This window comes from Xyrauchen texanus, chromosome 34 (genome assembly GCF_025860055.1).
Source record: "Xyrauchen texanus isolate HMW12.3.18 chromosome 34, RBS_HiC_50CHRs, whole genome shotgun sequence".
NCBI classification, from domain to species: Eukaryota; Metazoa; Chordata; class Actinopteri; order Cypriniformes; family Catostomidae; genus Xyrauchen; species Xyrauchen texanus.
In genome coordinates this window covers 22,483,960-22,500,408 of record NC_068309.1, presented here as the reverse complement: position 1 = coordinate 22,500,408, position 16,449 = coordinate 22,483,960, and the positions used below count along the sequence as shown (strand labels likewise).

The 16,449-nt window shown below is 39.8% G+C and overlaps 1 protein-coding gene across 1 annotated transcript; it reads right to left on the bottom strand.

Moving 5' to 3' along the window:
• Window positions 1-1,747: 1,747 nt before the first annotated feature.
• LOC127627933 (U4/U6.U5 tri-snRNP-associated protein 1-like) lies at window positions 1,748-14,497 on the bottom strand. Its single transcript, XM_052104554.1, has 20 exons — window positions 13,993-14,497; window positions 13,560-13,614; window positions 13,405-13,460; window positions 13,106-13,232; window positions 11,616-11,721; window positions 11,436-11,513; window positions 11,107-11,206; window positions 10,517-10,659; window positions 9,656-9,862; window positions 9,456-9,568; window positions 9,211-9,353; window positions 8,906-9,030; window positions 5,020-5,181; window positions 4,824-4,934; window positions 4,609-4,696; window positions 4,140-4,230; window positions 3,861-3,996; window positions 3,654-3,743; window positions 3,291-3,412; window positions 1,748-2,776 (listed from the first exon to the last, which is right to left on the bottom strand). The coding sequence occupies exons 1-20, from the start codon at window positions 14,237-14,239 to the stop codon at window positions 2,758-2,760; spliced, it is 2,319 nt and encodes a 772-aa protein (XP_051960514.1). The 5' UTR covers window positions 14,240-14,497; the 3' UTR covers window positions 1,748-2,757.
• Between the last annotated feature and the right edge of the window lie 1,952 nt (window positions 14,498-16,449).

Genomic DNA, 16,449 nt, shown 5'->3' with positions numbered 1-16,449 from the left:
AAGGCATTGTCGATAGACTCCATAGAGTTCATCTTCACTGTACTGATCAGTTATTTCACATTCTGTCACTACTCACCAACCTGTCTCATGTATATATGTGTTAGATTAGATTTGTGTTTAGAATAGTAATAAAGTTTGTCTGTATTCAAAGACGACTTGATTGTGGGATATTTTGATAAATAATCTCATCACTGTTTCTGAAAGATTTCGCTGCAAAGCTGTACCTAAATATGTGTGATATTATTTTCAATAATTTCTAACAGTAGAATTTGTGAGCAGATACAACTAGATGTTGTATTACGATTTCAATGGTGGAGAACCTATTAAAGACAAATAATCTAGATATTTGTCATTTATCTCATTTATAATGGTTGTCAAATGCTACTATTTCCCTTATACATTTCATTACTTAATAAGGTACAACAAGGACAGTTTAATCTAGTCCATAGCTCACATATTTCCAGACAATAAATACCCTCCTAAATTTAGGATGTGTGATGCCCACTAGAGTGTGATCACATTTGTGTTTGATTTTATGTTTTAAGATCATCTAAAAGTGGTATCTGTTTCATTTTCTTTATTTGAAGAGGATTTTATGTACTGTAAAATGGATTGTGTTTGAATGGTTGGCCTGCTGTTGCAGCCTTCCGGCAGTAGGTGGCGGTTTGAGACTGTGGTTTACCCTCAGGGACCATGATCATTAGCGCATGCTCCGCTGTTTTCCCTCAATAACTGCGGAGATTTCAGCGGGAAAATACCACGGCTCTCCGTCTCACCATTTTTCCTGTATTTTATGACACATATAGCTGCCTATGGGTGCCGCTGTCCGATACCCGTAACAGTTCATCTAAAGTGATATCTGTATTTCTGGATGAATTGCTGAAAATTCAGCAGAGTATAGCTGATTTTTCAGACATTTTATTATACATCTTAGTTGGAGGCGTTGCGGTGCTATACAAGCGATCCAAAATATGCACGCGAAGGAAGAGAGCCTGCGCACTTGTGAAGCGTCGTCGATGCGGCTTTATGACTCCACTGCCGAGTATTCATCTGGCCAATGTCATCTCCCTCGCTAAAAAACGGACATACTGCTTCTGCTCACTTAAACAAGGACTTTTCTAACACCGCTGCTCTGTTTCACGGAAACCTGGCTGAATGATTTCATCCAGGACAGCCTGTTTCAAGTAGACTTATGAGTATGACTTAAAGAGATTTTAACCAGTTCCAATGATTCCTTCAAGTCTTCAGCCGTCACTCTCGGGTCCTTTTTTTTTTTTTTTACCTCATTGAGCATTCTGCGTGTGCCCTTACGTTATCTTGGCTGGACAGTCTAGTGAGAGTAGGCACAGTAGTAAATCATCTCCATTTAGACAATTTGTCTGTGGACAGATAAATATCCAAGCTCTTCAAGATAACCTTGTAATCCTTTCCAGCTTTATGCAAAGCAACAAATCTTGATTGTAGGTCTAATGAGATATTTTTTGCAAGGCATTTTCCACATCTTCTTGTGAATAGCAAACTTAAAATGGTTGAATACTTTAGTCAAAGTAGCTCTAACCCACACCTCCAATATAGTTTCATTAATTGGATGTCATTGACAACTCCTGCCTCTAATTAGCATTTGTTGACATCATTAGCCTATGGGGTTCACATACTTTTCCCAACCTACACTGTGAATGTTTGAATGATGTATTCAATATGTACAAAAACAATACAATAATGTTATAAGTTAAAACAGAGTGTTTATTCACAATTGTAACTTACTTGAACCTCAACCAGATTAAGACACATTTTTTGCATAAATGCAGGCAATTGTAAAGGGTTCACATAATTTTTCTTGCCATTGTAGCTCTTGGTTTCAGTAAGCCAAGCTTATTCATAAAATGTGTTACCCATTAGCATTGTATGTATTAAATAATTTAAATATAAAACAAGTTAAAACCAGAGTGAACATGTTTCTGTGTACAGAACATGTCTGGGAACATGTCCAACAGAGATGTCGGCTGAAGAATTGCAGGTGCAAGAAGATGGTTGCAGTCTCTTGGCACAGGGCCAAACTACACAGAGTTGATCTTGAGGTCATTTAAAAAAAAAAAATAAATAAAAACAAAGCTGATGCAGAGACAAGAACATTCAGATGCTGTTAAGTCCAGCACAGTATCTCGGACTTGACGAACTTCCAGCTATGATGCCTTTGAAAAAGACTGATACATTTTTTGTTTTATATATTTTCTTGCCTATACATTTTGATTGCCAAGAAAATCGTAACCAATAAAACGATTTTATAGATTACAAAAAGACTTGCCTAACAAGGCTTTTGTGTTTTAGTGTTTTAAGTGAGCCAGAACAAACTGCAAAGGAGTCTTTCGTTAAGGTTGTAAGAATAATTTACACTTATAATTTAAGCCAGATTTGATTTATTTTACCTAACCTGAGAATAAAAAATAAGGTAAAAGTATGTTAATTTGCTACAATGTTAAACAACTCCAAAGAAAAATCAAAAATTCATTTATTAACCCAGTGTTGTCACAACAGCTTTTAATGAAGGGGGGAAAAGACAAAGATCAAAATGTTCTACAGAAAATTGTCAGAATCAAGAAATTAGGAATATACACTCACACACAAGTCAACGTCTGTAAATACTTGACTAGTCACAACTTAATTTTATTCATTTAAGAGACAGCTAAAATTTTTGCAGTAGAGTAATTTTGTGTAAGATCTTCTGTGAAAGACCAGCTTTAGGTCCTGAGTCCAGATTTATTTTGTAATGGTATTCCTGTGAAGGAGGACGACACCAATTAAAGGAGATAATATATAGAAATCTTATACTCTGTAAGTGTAAAAAAAAATATCCATATTTAATAGATACACTGCTTCGCCAAAAAAAACAAGAGTGGCCGTTTGGATTTAAATAAGAAGATGCTTTAGAGCCTATGATTGGATCATTATTGCTGTGATTTTACGGAGTGGTTCGACTCTCCTGTCGTCAATACAAGATCTCGGCCAAAAATTAATGCAACTCTGGATGGAAATAAATGTTGTGATGTTGCATAAGTTTGTCTAAACTATGCCATGACGAATGTGTGTTGTAAACAAAGCTAAAAGGTGGTTCAATAAAATATTAGAGGTTTCTCCTTTTTTTTTTGGCCAGGCAGTGCAAGCAGCAGTAGCAATTGGGATGCCCTGATAATACTGCTTAATACAATATTCACACTCTTCTTCAAAATGTATAAAATACATTTTTCTTTCTTCTATGTGAAGACTATGATAAATACTATAAAAATACATACGCATTCATGCTCTTCCCGCTGCCGCTCAGCACTATATAAGGAGTTTTCTGAGATTTCTGTTTTTCCTGCAGAAGAGCCACGGTGCCCAGAGGAGTGTCACTGCTGCTCATCTTCTTCAGCAACTGCAGGAATAATGACCACAAGCTTTAACTCAACTGCTTGGCTGACATACCACCAAGCCATTTCCTGTGACATGTAGTATATCTCTGCACACTGGACATAAATATTCACCAACAAGGTCACTTAGATTTTCCACCACAGACGTAAAACATGATTTTATTAAATCATAAATAATGTCTGTAAAGAAAGACATTTAATTGTGCCGCATGTTTATTATAATTGAAGGATGTGAAGAAAACATACCGCTTCTTCATCTTGTTTTTTCATCCGTCGTTCAGTCTTCATCTTGCCCGAGCCCTTGCCATGGAAACGATGGGACAGCTGTCTGAAAGCCTGGAGGATGAAAGACATGACGTTGAACACTTGTATGGACATTTCTGAAGCAGGTGAAATAGTGATGCATTTACATAACAGAGATGATTGGTTGAGAACCACCACACATGCACAGACCTCTTTAGGGCAGAGCTTGCGACCAGATTCATCAACATATTCAATCTTGATGTCTGGCCTGTAGTTATCCTTTTCTTTGAAATCCTGAGTGAAGCCTCTATATTCCTCTCTCCTGCTGTACTTATCATCAATATTCCTGCAGTGGAAAGAAAGGACTTAATATCCACCAACATGTTACTCCAACTTACTCCACTCACGCAAAATAAGAACAACAATGAAGCTTGTGCGGGATTACTTCATGATGATCTTAACTGATTAAATATTGAAGCATCTACTTACATCTTGTCTTCAATACAATAGTTGTCATTTGGTAGAACTGCTTTTGGAGCTTTAACACGAGCCACTTTCTGCATTTGTGTGTCAAGCAGTCCTGTAAGGGTAACATTTCAAAAGCATATACTACTATTTAAAAGTTTGGAAAAACCTATTCATTCTTTAATAGGACTATTTTGGTAACACTTTATAAGGTTACATTTGATAACATTAGTTAGTTATTAACAAAGATTAATAAGTTCTGTAAACAATATTTTGTCAATAGTTTTTCATGATATCCAATGCACTAACTAATGTTCATGAATGGAACCTTATTGTAAAGTGTTACCACTATCCGAGAAACATAAATTCAGACAAGTATTTCCAAAGTTTTGACTGGTAGTTTGTATATTATCCACAACATTACAGATGCCACAACATAAGATATCCACATCCAGATTAATCAAGTTCAAAAGCAATTGATGCGATAACTCACCTTTGTTCTTGCACAAAAGCAAAGCTGCAGCGAGACCAGAGTTCACAATGGGCTCTTCATCCAGAATAGTTGTGGAGGCTGTTGCAAACTATAACAGAATACAACAGGAGAGAATACAGTAAAGACAATTTTTTTAATCTTGAAGAAAATGTTTCCCAGCTCAATCAAACTGAAGTCAAGTTCTAAACTGTTCATGCTGAAAGCAGAAGACTCACGTCGGCTGGTTTCGGCTCTTCATCCAGGTTGACTGTGCTCCAGCCCACATTATCATCCATATCAGAGTCTGATTGTCCGGCTCCCTCTTTTTCATTGTCTTTTTCAAAGTCCTGTGTGACACATAACAGGAAAATTCAAGATAATCAGGTAAAAGAATAGAATACATACAGAGGAGAACGTTGAGACGGTGTGTACCATGATGTCTTCTTGGTCCTCTCGGTTGCCTGACAACCCGTAGGTGGGGATGTCACCAAGAGTGCGGCAAAACTCAGAGGTGGCGTTGAAGACGATGTTGTTCTTTTTGTCCGGGTCGTTGTCATCACCTGCTGGCCCCACTCTATTCATCTGCTCAGCAACCTGGAAGGAGCAAGCAGAAACACAATAGGGTATGAAACATTTGAAATCCTTACGAAATACCTATATCAATAAAACCCACACTTTCAAACGGTCAACAAATGCACTTTAAAAGGAATATTCTGCGTTCAATATAAGTTAAGCTTATTCAACAGCATGTATGGCATAATATTGATTACCTAAAAAATTCATCCCTTTTCTTAAAAAAAAAAAAAAATACAAAAAAGAAACTTACAATGGAAGTGAATGGGGCCAATTCGTAAATGTTAAAATACTCAATATTTAAAACTTATAGCCACAAGACAAACAATATGCATATTAACATATTTTTAGTGTGATAAAATCACTTACTAACCTTTTCAGTGTAAAGTTATAGCCAGTTTTACAACTTTGTTGCCATGATCGTAAAACCCTAAAATGATGATTTAAACAACTTTTCAGCTCAAATACTACATGAGTTTAAACAGAAAATGTATGTTAATGCATTTAGAAAATTATAAGCTTCAGATTTCTACCTTTTAAACACTAAAAATAAATGTGTATGTTGTATGTGCCTCAGTGTAACCAGGATTTTTGCATTTTTTTAAAAAGAAAAATGAGATGAAAATGCCACAAATGCTGTTGATTGAGCTTAACATGTATTGAACCTGGAATATTCCATTAAGGGCATTTTTTGACCTGCAGCTCCTTTGATTTGTTCCAAAAAGGGGTAACAATTTTACAATGTTGAATTATTTCCTTGGTTGCTTTCACAAGGCAACAATTCAAAATGAACCAAAACTGTTAAACTTTCTTTCAGGGAAATGTTTGTGCATTATACCGGGATTTAGAGCATATATCAACATGCTGGTTAAAATGATTTATCATGAGCATTGAATATGCAAAACGTCTCTGCATGGTACAGCATGCACATTCCAGCCAGTGGTTGCGACGCAAATAAACATTATACGACACTTGGATGGATATGAGTTGCAAAATCTGTGGCTTTAGTTGCTTTTGTTTCTGCATTCAAAAGTGCCTGTTCTCTCAATCACACAGCTTTCGGTCTCCCTCCCTCCCTAACACACACACACACACACACACACACAATCATACATACAACAAAGACTTAAGCCACGTAAAGATGGTTTTTATCTGTCAAAAAAATTCCTCGTGTCTCCTACTTGTGTCTGTTTGGAGCTATCCAAAAAGAGAGAAGCAATCGTGTTAATGTTACCTAAGGAATTATTAAACAACTCCTATTTCAAATGTGCAATTATATTAATTATGCAGTCCTGTGAAAAAGTATTTTCAGAAATGAGGAGGAAAAAGGTGATTGAAATACATCAGTCTGGTAAGGGCTACAAAGCTATTTCAAAGGCTCTGGGACTCCAAAGGACCACAGTGAGAGCCATTATCTCCAAATTGAGAAAACTTGGCACAGAAGTGAACCTTCCAGAAGTGGCTGTCCTTCCAAAATTCCTCCAAGACACAGCGACGACTCATCTAGTAAGTCACAAAAAAGCCAATGACAACATCCAAAGAAACTGGAGGCCATCCTCACATCAACAAAAGTCACTGTTCATGACTCCACTATCAGAAAGACACTGGCCAAAAATGGCATCAATGGAAGAGTGGCGAGGCGAAAACCACTGCTAACCCAGAAGAACATTAAGGCTCATCTGAATTGTCAAAACACACCTTGATGATCCTCAAACCTTTTTGGGAGAATATTTAGTGAACTGAGTTGAGTTGAAAGTGGAACTGTTTGGATGACATCTGGTGTAAATCAAACACAAATTTCCACAAAAAGATCATACCTATGGTCAAGCATGGTGATGGTAGCAAGATGGTGTGGGGATGCTTAGCTGCTTCAGGGACAAGACAACTTTCAATAATTGAGGGAAACATGAATTCTGCTTTCTACCAGAAAATCCGGTCATCAGTCCGTGATTTGAAGCTCAAGTGCAACTGGCTTAAGCAGCAATACAATGATCCAAAGCATTGGAGTAAATCCACCTCTGAATGGCTCAAAAGAAGCAAAATTAAAGTGGGTCAAAATTCCACAACAGCATTGTGAAAGACTGATCTCCAGTTATTGGAAGCATTTGGTTGCAGTTGTTGATGCTAAAGGTGGCACAACCAGCTATGAAGTTTAAGGGGGCAGTTAGTTTTTCACATGGGTGATATAGGTGTTGGATTACTTTTTACTGCAATAAAAAAAAAAAATATATATATATATATATATATATATATATATATATATGTATGTAAAACTATATTTTGCGTTTAGTATGAAAAACACACCAAAATAGAAGAAATCAGGAAGGGGCAAATATGTTTTATCACTAGTTGCCAAAAGGATACATCAAAGTTTTGATTATGAATTACAGTGATGTGATGACCTACAGATTTCTTCTCCATAGATCCATCAGGCATGCTCACAGTTTTTATAGGGATATTGTTTGGTTCTTTGTTCTGATGGGACGGACTGCATTATCACTACAAATAGGGCTGTCATGATTATAAAATTTGGCTGACGATTAATTGTCAAACAAATAACTGTGATTATGATGATTAATTGTCTCTCTTAGGGCTTTCACGATTATGACAATTCATTGTCATACAAAATTGTCTTTTGTCATAGTTGTATGTGTGCTTCATAATCCTTAAGTTATTAATTAATAAATCAAAACTTATGAAATTACATTAAAAATACATATTTTTTATATAAAAAAAAGTAAATCAACGTCAACATTAGTCTTGGTCCAATTTGCATTTACGCTGTTGTTGTTGTTGGAACCCAGCCAAACTGAATAGCTATTATATCTTATATTGAAATATGCAATAGTAAAATATTACTATCCAAAATTCATCAGTTTCAAACTTTACTTTAAGGCTCTCTGATTAAACCCACAAGCCCTTATTTCACATTCTGCGTTTATTTATTCTAACATCTCGGACGTTAAACAGGCATCCTCTGTGTCACTGTGTGTCATTAACACTGCATGTATGAACCCACAATGGCAAATAACATTCGCTATTGCACTATATTTATATTAAAGTTAAACTGGACCGCTTTGCATTCACTAAAATCCTCATTTATATTTTCACGGGAGTTAGAAGAAACCCTCCGCTCTTCTTGCGCTGAACGGCTCAGTGAAACTGTTGGGTGATCAGAACATAATTTTGTAATTGTGACAGTCCTAAAACAAGCGAACTTCTCCAATGTTCATTTGAAATAGGATCTTGTCCAGGTGTTTTGAAGAAAACACAAAAACAAAGGTTTCAAAACAAATGCTCAAAACGAGCCAGGTGTGAAACTGCCCTTAATATGAGCTCATTTTACTTACATTGGAGCTTTATGCTTTTAGTCTTCATGTCTATTAGCTTTGATATACACATTTAACATTTTCAGACTCTTCCTTCTGGGAAACATGGACTCTGCCTACATAGATTTTTGTCCAATCAAATGCTTTGTAGCTTCTCTACCAACAAGTGGCAAAATAGCAAAGCATGGTTCATGGAAGTGACATAACTAATGCCTCCTGACTAATATACACACACATATATATATATATATATATATATATATATGAAAAGGGATGACCCCCTTCAATATGTCCCATCAAAAATACCCTTTTCAATAGCAAAATGGAAAGAAAACTGTGCTTGTCAAGTGATTTCACGACATCTTTGTGCTTTGCTCCATTATTAAAGAATTACAGTAGACAGAGTAACTGCTGACCCTCTGTCCTGAGTCCTTGAGCATCTGTTTCTGTCTGAGTTTCCTCTGTTTCTCCAGCTGTTTCTGGAGCTCCTGCTCGGCTTCATCCTCTTCCATCACAGCAGGCTCTGGAGGGGCAAAGTCCTCTGAGAGAGACAGAGAAAAGAATTAAGAAAGAAGAGTGTGGGTATAGAAATAGTGATTCCAAGGTGAATTTTTGCAGAATTCTTTTCAATATAATGAAAGTGAAAATGAGCTGGGACTGTCACCGCTTCATGTATGGGTTTAAAGGATTCAGAATATAGGCCATTTGGATTCTCCCTCACCATCTTCACTAATGTCCATGTCAGCCATTCTCACGTCATCTGACTGTTTAAGCACATCGCTTGCCTTGCTGCTGGTTCCCATGTCAAAATCCTCAGCATCCTCCCCCTCTTCATCTGCTTGCTTTTTGCCTCGACCTCTAGACCTGAGTACCAATACCAGCCGAAAACATACCAGATTAACCAGACACCAGAAAGAGATGTTTAAGTAAAGTTTTACTAGACCTTTATATGTCAAAAGGGTTTACCTGGAGCCGAAATCTGAGATCCGTGTGTCATCTACCAAGAGATCATCTGACTTCAGAGGTTTCTCTTTCTTTCTGATTTTTTTCACTCGCCGCTTGGTCTTCTTGAAACCCACCTGATCACACAAACAAAAAAATAAAACAACTGTCAAAAATGAAATCAAACTCCAAAAGGAGTACACTTGTACAAGTGTTGTGCTCACCATGTCCTGTGGTGAGTAGTATTCAGAGGCGAGGGTAAGTGCAGGCATGTCCAGAGACTGGGCTTGACTTTGCAGGCTCTCTCTGATGGCCTGTAGCTCACGCTCTCTCTCACCCCCCACAAAACCACCGGTATTCAGTCTGAAACTCTTCTTCTTCTCCCCCTCGATCTCTTCATCGTACTTGGACAGCACAGACTTTGGCTTAAACTGGAAAGAATTTGAAGAAACACGGGTTACCAAAGTGGATATTGAAGCTAAAGTGTGCAATTATTTAGATGTTAAAATACCTTTTCCAAACCAAGCTTAAATTCATACTTCACCCAAAAATTTATATAAAACTCCATTTTAACTTCCACATTCTTCTTTTGTTTTTTGGCGATTCGTATTCTTTGTGCATTTTGCCACCTTTTGGGCAAGGAGGAGAATTTAAAGTAAAAAGAACTTAAATATTTATCTGTTTTTCCACCCACACCTATCAAATTGCTTCTGAAGATATAGATTTAACACTGGTGTGTTATGGATTATGCTTCCTCTACCTGCTTTTTGGAGCTTCAAAGTTCTGCCCACCATTGTATGGACCTACAGAGCTGAAATGTTCTTCTTAAAATCTTTGTGTTCTAGAGAATAAAGTCATACACATCTGGAATGGCATATTTCCACAAACAGTTTAAACATTGTGGCACTATAAAAACATTGCTCTATTTTTTTAAAAGCTCAATCAATGACGCAAATTTGAGGTGGGTATCAGTATGAAATCAGACATCATTATTTTTGGAATACCGTTTGGTGTAGCTCGAGACCTAGAAATGACAAACTTTGCCTTTAAACAAATGTAAAAAAAAGAATAATAGGTGAGCTTACAATGATCATGTCATCCACACTCTCCTCTTCGTTGTAAGGTTTATAATCAGGCTTCTTCTTCTTAAGCTCCACATTTTTGTCTGCTTTTTCTTTGTCCACAAGACCCACATTCACAAGCACATCCTCTTCCTCTTCCAAGACACCTGTTAAAATCACCCACACAGTGAATCTTTAAGTATGTCTGTGTGAGAGTTCTTGTGTAGGTGGTGTTTCTTCTCTTACTTTAACAGATGTTTGCTTATATAAGCCAACAGAACATTTGCTAAAGCGACAGCTACCGAGGAACAAACTCGTTGCCACTCGCTTTAGAGCACTATGATTTTGCTAATAAATCATTCAGGACGATTGGTGAACCATTATAAGCAATTAAATGAAAAGAACCTTTTCAAAAGAAGCGGCTCACAAATTTGACTTAATTACAAGCAAGTTCTACTCTATACAAGCTATAATCAAGAGGTTTTCCATGAATGTGAGAACCCCTGTATGGTAATAGGGGATTCCAGAAACCGTGACCATCACCCATTAACCTTCAGATAACTAGACCAGACCTTTAACCACAGAGTCATTCCAGCATCATCCTTTTAGCTCACCTTTGTCTTGAAGAGTTAGGACAATGGTATCTCCCTCTCTGAAAGACTCCACCTTGTGTTGAACCTTGAGACCTTTAAGATCACGTGAGCTATATGATTCCTGGTTAAAAAAAAATAAACCGTTACACATGAAGGCCTACAATAAAATATAGATCATAGTTTAAGTGATTCTACTTTTTATATTCACAAACCACAGGATTTAAAAGGAATGGAGAAACCAGACAACCAACAATTGTTACATGATCAAAGTCAGTTTGTCACAATATGTCTTCCAGTATTGTTGCTGATTAAAGCCTGATTGTGATTGAGAAAGTGATAAGGTTACACACCCTCTTTTCCTGTGCAAACTGCTGCTCCACCAGATTGCTCACACCAAATTCTTCATCCATCTCTTGCAAGAGCTTAGCCTGTTGGAAGACAGAATGCACAAAGGGAAAAATCAAAAGTCTCAAAACCTTATGTGAGTCACAAAGCAAGGCATATAATAATTTGTTACCCTCCATCCTTACCCTCTTCTCTGCCAGTTCCTTCTCCTTGGCTAGTTTGCGACTCTTCTCCACCCAGGCGGCTGTGTCATCCAGCCATGGTTCGTCCTCTCCAAGTGTCTTCACCTTTCTGAGTACATACAAACGACACATAGACAGCTGAAATTAGCCTTGCGGGGAGGCTTTAACCTTCAAGCAGAATTCCAATAGAGTTTAAAGGGATTGTTACTCATGCCATATCAGATCAATTATTTTCTTCTGCGGAACACAAAGATTTTCAGAAGAATAGCTCCGCTCTGTAGGTCAATCCAATACAAGTGAATGGTGACCAGAACTTTGAAGTTCCAAAAGGCACATAAAGAAAGCAAAAAAGTACATTTATAAAACTCCAGTGGTTTAATCCATGTCTTCTGAAACGATCCAATCGGTTTTGGTTCATTAAGAGACCAACATGTAACTTTTTCACACTATATTTTGCAATTGCAGTCTTCAGGCACAAAAAAAGTGCATAAATGGAAGAGCATCAGTAATTTGAGAAAACACGCTTCAACAGACAGCGTAATGTATTATGTTAACACAAATGGCAAACTGTTCTGAAACTACCCACTTACTCATACATCTACATATTGTGTCAAAAACACCAGACGGTCAACTTGATCTGCAGCAAGGGCTGAGCATTTTTGTTGACTATGTTTCCAGCTGATGAAAACACACACTCAGCTCTGACCAATGTGCCAGTAATACCGTGGACTGTTTTAATAATGGCCCCTCGTCATGACATTTTCGAGAAAACTCTTTGGGATGACAAGACTGCATGTGTGTTCTCAAGACAGATGCTGTGAAGTGATAGAGCGGTTTCTTACACAACTTACAAATTACGTTGGTTTTGTCAACAATCTCGCCTTCGATACTCCAGAAACCGAAGCGCCGCCACACAGCACTTTTAATATGTTTTGGTGTAAGGTCCACTCCGACTCCTCAATATCTTTTTCAGACATTTTAAAAAATTTTAACGCAGCCGTGCTGCATCTAATAGGTTAAACTGGATATGCTAACAAAACAAACCACATCAGCTACGTCATCATCATGTATCGCGGGCCTCCTGACACACCTTTAATTTGAATGCACGGTTTTTGCATAAATTCGACGAATATTCGAAATTTTAATTTGACAGCCCTAGAACAATCCAAATTTGGAAGCCATTTTTCTCAGTTTAAGTGTTAGCGTTACTGCTGTGTTTTGGCTTTTGTGATGAGAAGGGTGGCGTGGCTGGGCTAGGAGGATGCACGCCCAGCACTGAATTGTCCTAATCAGCCAGGAGGGGTATAAAGACGAGCCAGAGACACCAGTTCGAGAGAGATGCACATGGCCGCTGTGTGTTTCTGTGTGTTTATGTTTCTTTAAGTCATTCAAGTTATGTTGACTGTTCTGCTGCTTCCTGCCTCCTTGCCCTTCGTGTAAACCCTGTTACAGCACAGAATTATTATCGGTTGCTGATGACAAAGAAGTCCTACCCCAGTTTCTTATTGAGCAGTCGCTTCTCTTTAAGAGCAGCCAGCTTCTCTCTCATTTCAGCCTGCTGTCGGATATGGACAGGATTGATGGTCTCAGCCAGGAGGGGCTCCTCCTTCGTTCCAGTCTCTGATTAAATAATTTAAATAATTGATCAAATAATTAGAAATTTAGAATACATACATCAAATAAGATGCTGTAATAAATAACAAGTTTCAACAAAAAAAAAAACTCTCAAACAATGGATGTTTTATTATGTACAAAACAGCACTTTAATGTGATGTGACCAGCAATATCTCACCTTTCTTGGTTTCATTTAGATCAAGGGGTTTCAAGCCTAGTTTGGCCCTCAGTTTACTGCAAGAAAAAGAGTAAAGGCATTTACCAGGGTGTTTCAGAACTACAGAGACTGTAAAACCAAATTTTCAAATGTGCATACATGCACAAAAAACATACTTGGTCTCTTCAATGCTGAGTGAAGCATCACCACCCGCAGATTTTGGACCAGGTACTGCAACAGAAAACAACGGGAGAGTTAATACCATCCATGGTTACCATACGTTTTTACAATGATGACTTTCCCTTTACTGGATAAACATAAAAAATCAAAAAACACTTAATACAGATTGCACTCACAAAGTACAATTTTTAACCAACAATTAAATAGTTTAGAGCTAACTAGCATAACAATGAACAACGTAGTAAACACAGAACTTGACATGACAATAAGTAATTTCCATTACTTTTCAAGGACTGGAAACTACAATTTAAAATTTCCCTCTTTACCCCATCTGTCAAAGCCTAAGAGGCTACAGTAAAGCATAAATGATGCCCAAAGAATTGTCTATGCTCACTAGGTTTTCATCTTCACTCATGCACACGGACTCACCGCTGCTCTCGTCTGAAGGATCAAGCTTCTCTTTCTTGACTCGTGGTTCTCCACTGCTCTTCTCTGCTTTACTGCGGCTATCTTTCTCTGTTGCCCGGCCGCTCCTGTCTCTGGAGCGGGATCTCTTTCGCTTCTCGCGGTCCTTATCCTTATCCCGGTCCTTGTGACGGTGTTTCTTATGCTCACGGTGTCGTTCCTCTGGATCCCGTTCCTTCTCCTTCTCTTTGTGTTTCTTTGATGAGCCCATGTCGAGTTTGAGGACTTAAGTGTTTTCTTGCTCTCTCTTAAGCACGTATGTTGATTACAACACGGCGAACAAGTGCTTTTCTTTCTAAATACAAACAAGGCTTAAACTACATAGTATTAGGAGTACAGTATATAATCCGCGATATAATCAGTGCAGTTACTTCGTATTAAATTGTACAACAAAATGTATACAGCACACAGCTAAAGCTACCAGCAACAACGCAATCGTATGATAAACGCAATGTTCGGCTGCTCCTGTTGGGGCATACAACTTCCGGTTTAAATGGACAAAAAGAGACTTACAGCGCCACATACTAGTACGGAGGGGAGTTGCTCTTTATCAGACATATCGTTTGGTACGAAAAGTGCCATACTACAAAGTTTCACCATCATCAGAATAGTATACAAAATAGATTTAAGTGCAACAAGAATTGTACATTTATTTATTTATTTATTTATTGTAGTACTTCTCACTCAAAGGAGGACAGAAAACAGGTCTTCACCACAAGGTAAGCTTTTAATTTCCGTTGTTTTCTTACAACACCACTATCACACACACAATACAATACAATACACTATCAGCGCACTGAGCTCGTTTGTCATCTCTCTCTCTCTGGAGGCCCTCTCGCTGCCTTTTTATGCCGCTCTCCCCGTGCCCACTGAAATTAGAGACTGGTGTTAGACATAATTTAGCTCAGGTGTAAGTGCCCTTACCGCTTTCTCTCCGGGACGGCGCTTGACCATGCCCCCGCTGCCACATACCCCCACCGCCTGACTCAGGCCGGGGCGTCATCCGGCCTGCCTACCACTCCCCCCCATTTCTGGAGAGGAAGTCGGCGACAGCCATCTGCACCCCCGGTCTGTGGACCACCTTGAATTTAAAGGGCTGGAGAGCTAGATACCAACGGGTGATCCAGGCGTTAGTATCTTTCATGCGATGGAGCCACTGCAGTGGGGCGTGATCTGAGCAGAGGGTGAAGGCCCACCCCAGCAGGTAGTAATGGAGGGTGAGGACCGCCCACTTGATGGCCAAACACTCCTTCTCCACGGTGCTGTACTTAATCTCCCTTAAGGAGAGCTTACGGCTAATGTATAGCACCGGACGCTCCTCCCCCTCCACCACCTGCGAGAGTACGGCCCCCAGCCCTCTGTCTGAAGCGTCCGTCTGTAATACAAAAGGGAGAGAGAAGTAAGGTGCATGAAGAAGCGGCCCCCCACAAAGTGCGGCTTTAATCTTCATAAACGCCTGTTGGCACTGCTCCGACCACTGGACCGGATATGGAGCCCCCTTTTTAGTGAGGTCAGTCAGCGGGCTGGTGACATCCGAATAATTAGGCACAAACCTCCTATAATAGCTAGCCAGCCCCAGGAACTGCCTCACCCCCTTTTTGGTCTTGGGTCTAGGGCAAGACGCAATCGCCGCGGTTTTGTCAATTTGGGGACGCACCTGGCCATGACCCAAGTGGAACCCCAGATACCGTACCTCCACACGCCCAATCGCGCACTTCTTAGGATTTTCTGTGAGCCCCGCCCGCCGCAGCGATCTCAGGACGGCCCTCAGATGTTGCATGTGCCGCTGCCAGTCATTGCTATAAATGATGATATCATCTAGATAGGCAGCGCCGTACGTGGTGTGAGGTCTGAGGATCCTATCCATAAGACGCTGAAACGTGGCTGGTGCCCCAAACAAACCGGGATCAATGTCCGCTGATGGAGGTGGGGATGGTGGTGCGGGTCTCTGCACCTCCAACAGGCCGGCCCAGGCGTTGCGGCTGCACTTGTGATGGCGGGCGCCCCCACCTGAGGAGGAGAGCGGCTGAATGACGGGGAATGGGAGGGTACATTCTCCCAAGGCCGGGAAGCTGGTCTCTGGAACCCTCCACGCCTGCGCGGGGCAGGAACGGGCCCTGGGGAGAGAACAGAAGGAGAGAACATAGGGGAGGGGGCGAGGGCAGGGGCAGACACAAGGGAAGGGGAGAGAGAGAGAAGAAGAGGGCTCGTCCGCCCTCGGGATCGCCGCCAAGTGGTCCTCCACCAGCCGAACAGCTTCCTCCAACGACACCGGGCGATGGCACTGGACCCACCCCGCCATCTTCCGAGGCAGCCGTTGAACGAACTGTTCCAGTACAACCTGGTCGATTACTCCCGCGACGTTGCGATCCCCCACGAGCAGCCACCTCCGACAGGCGTCCCGGAGTCGTTGAGCAAACG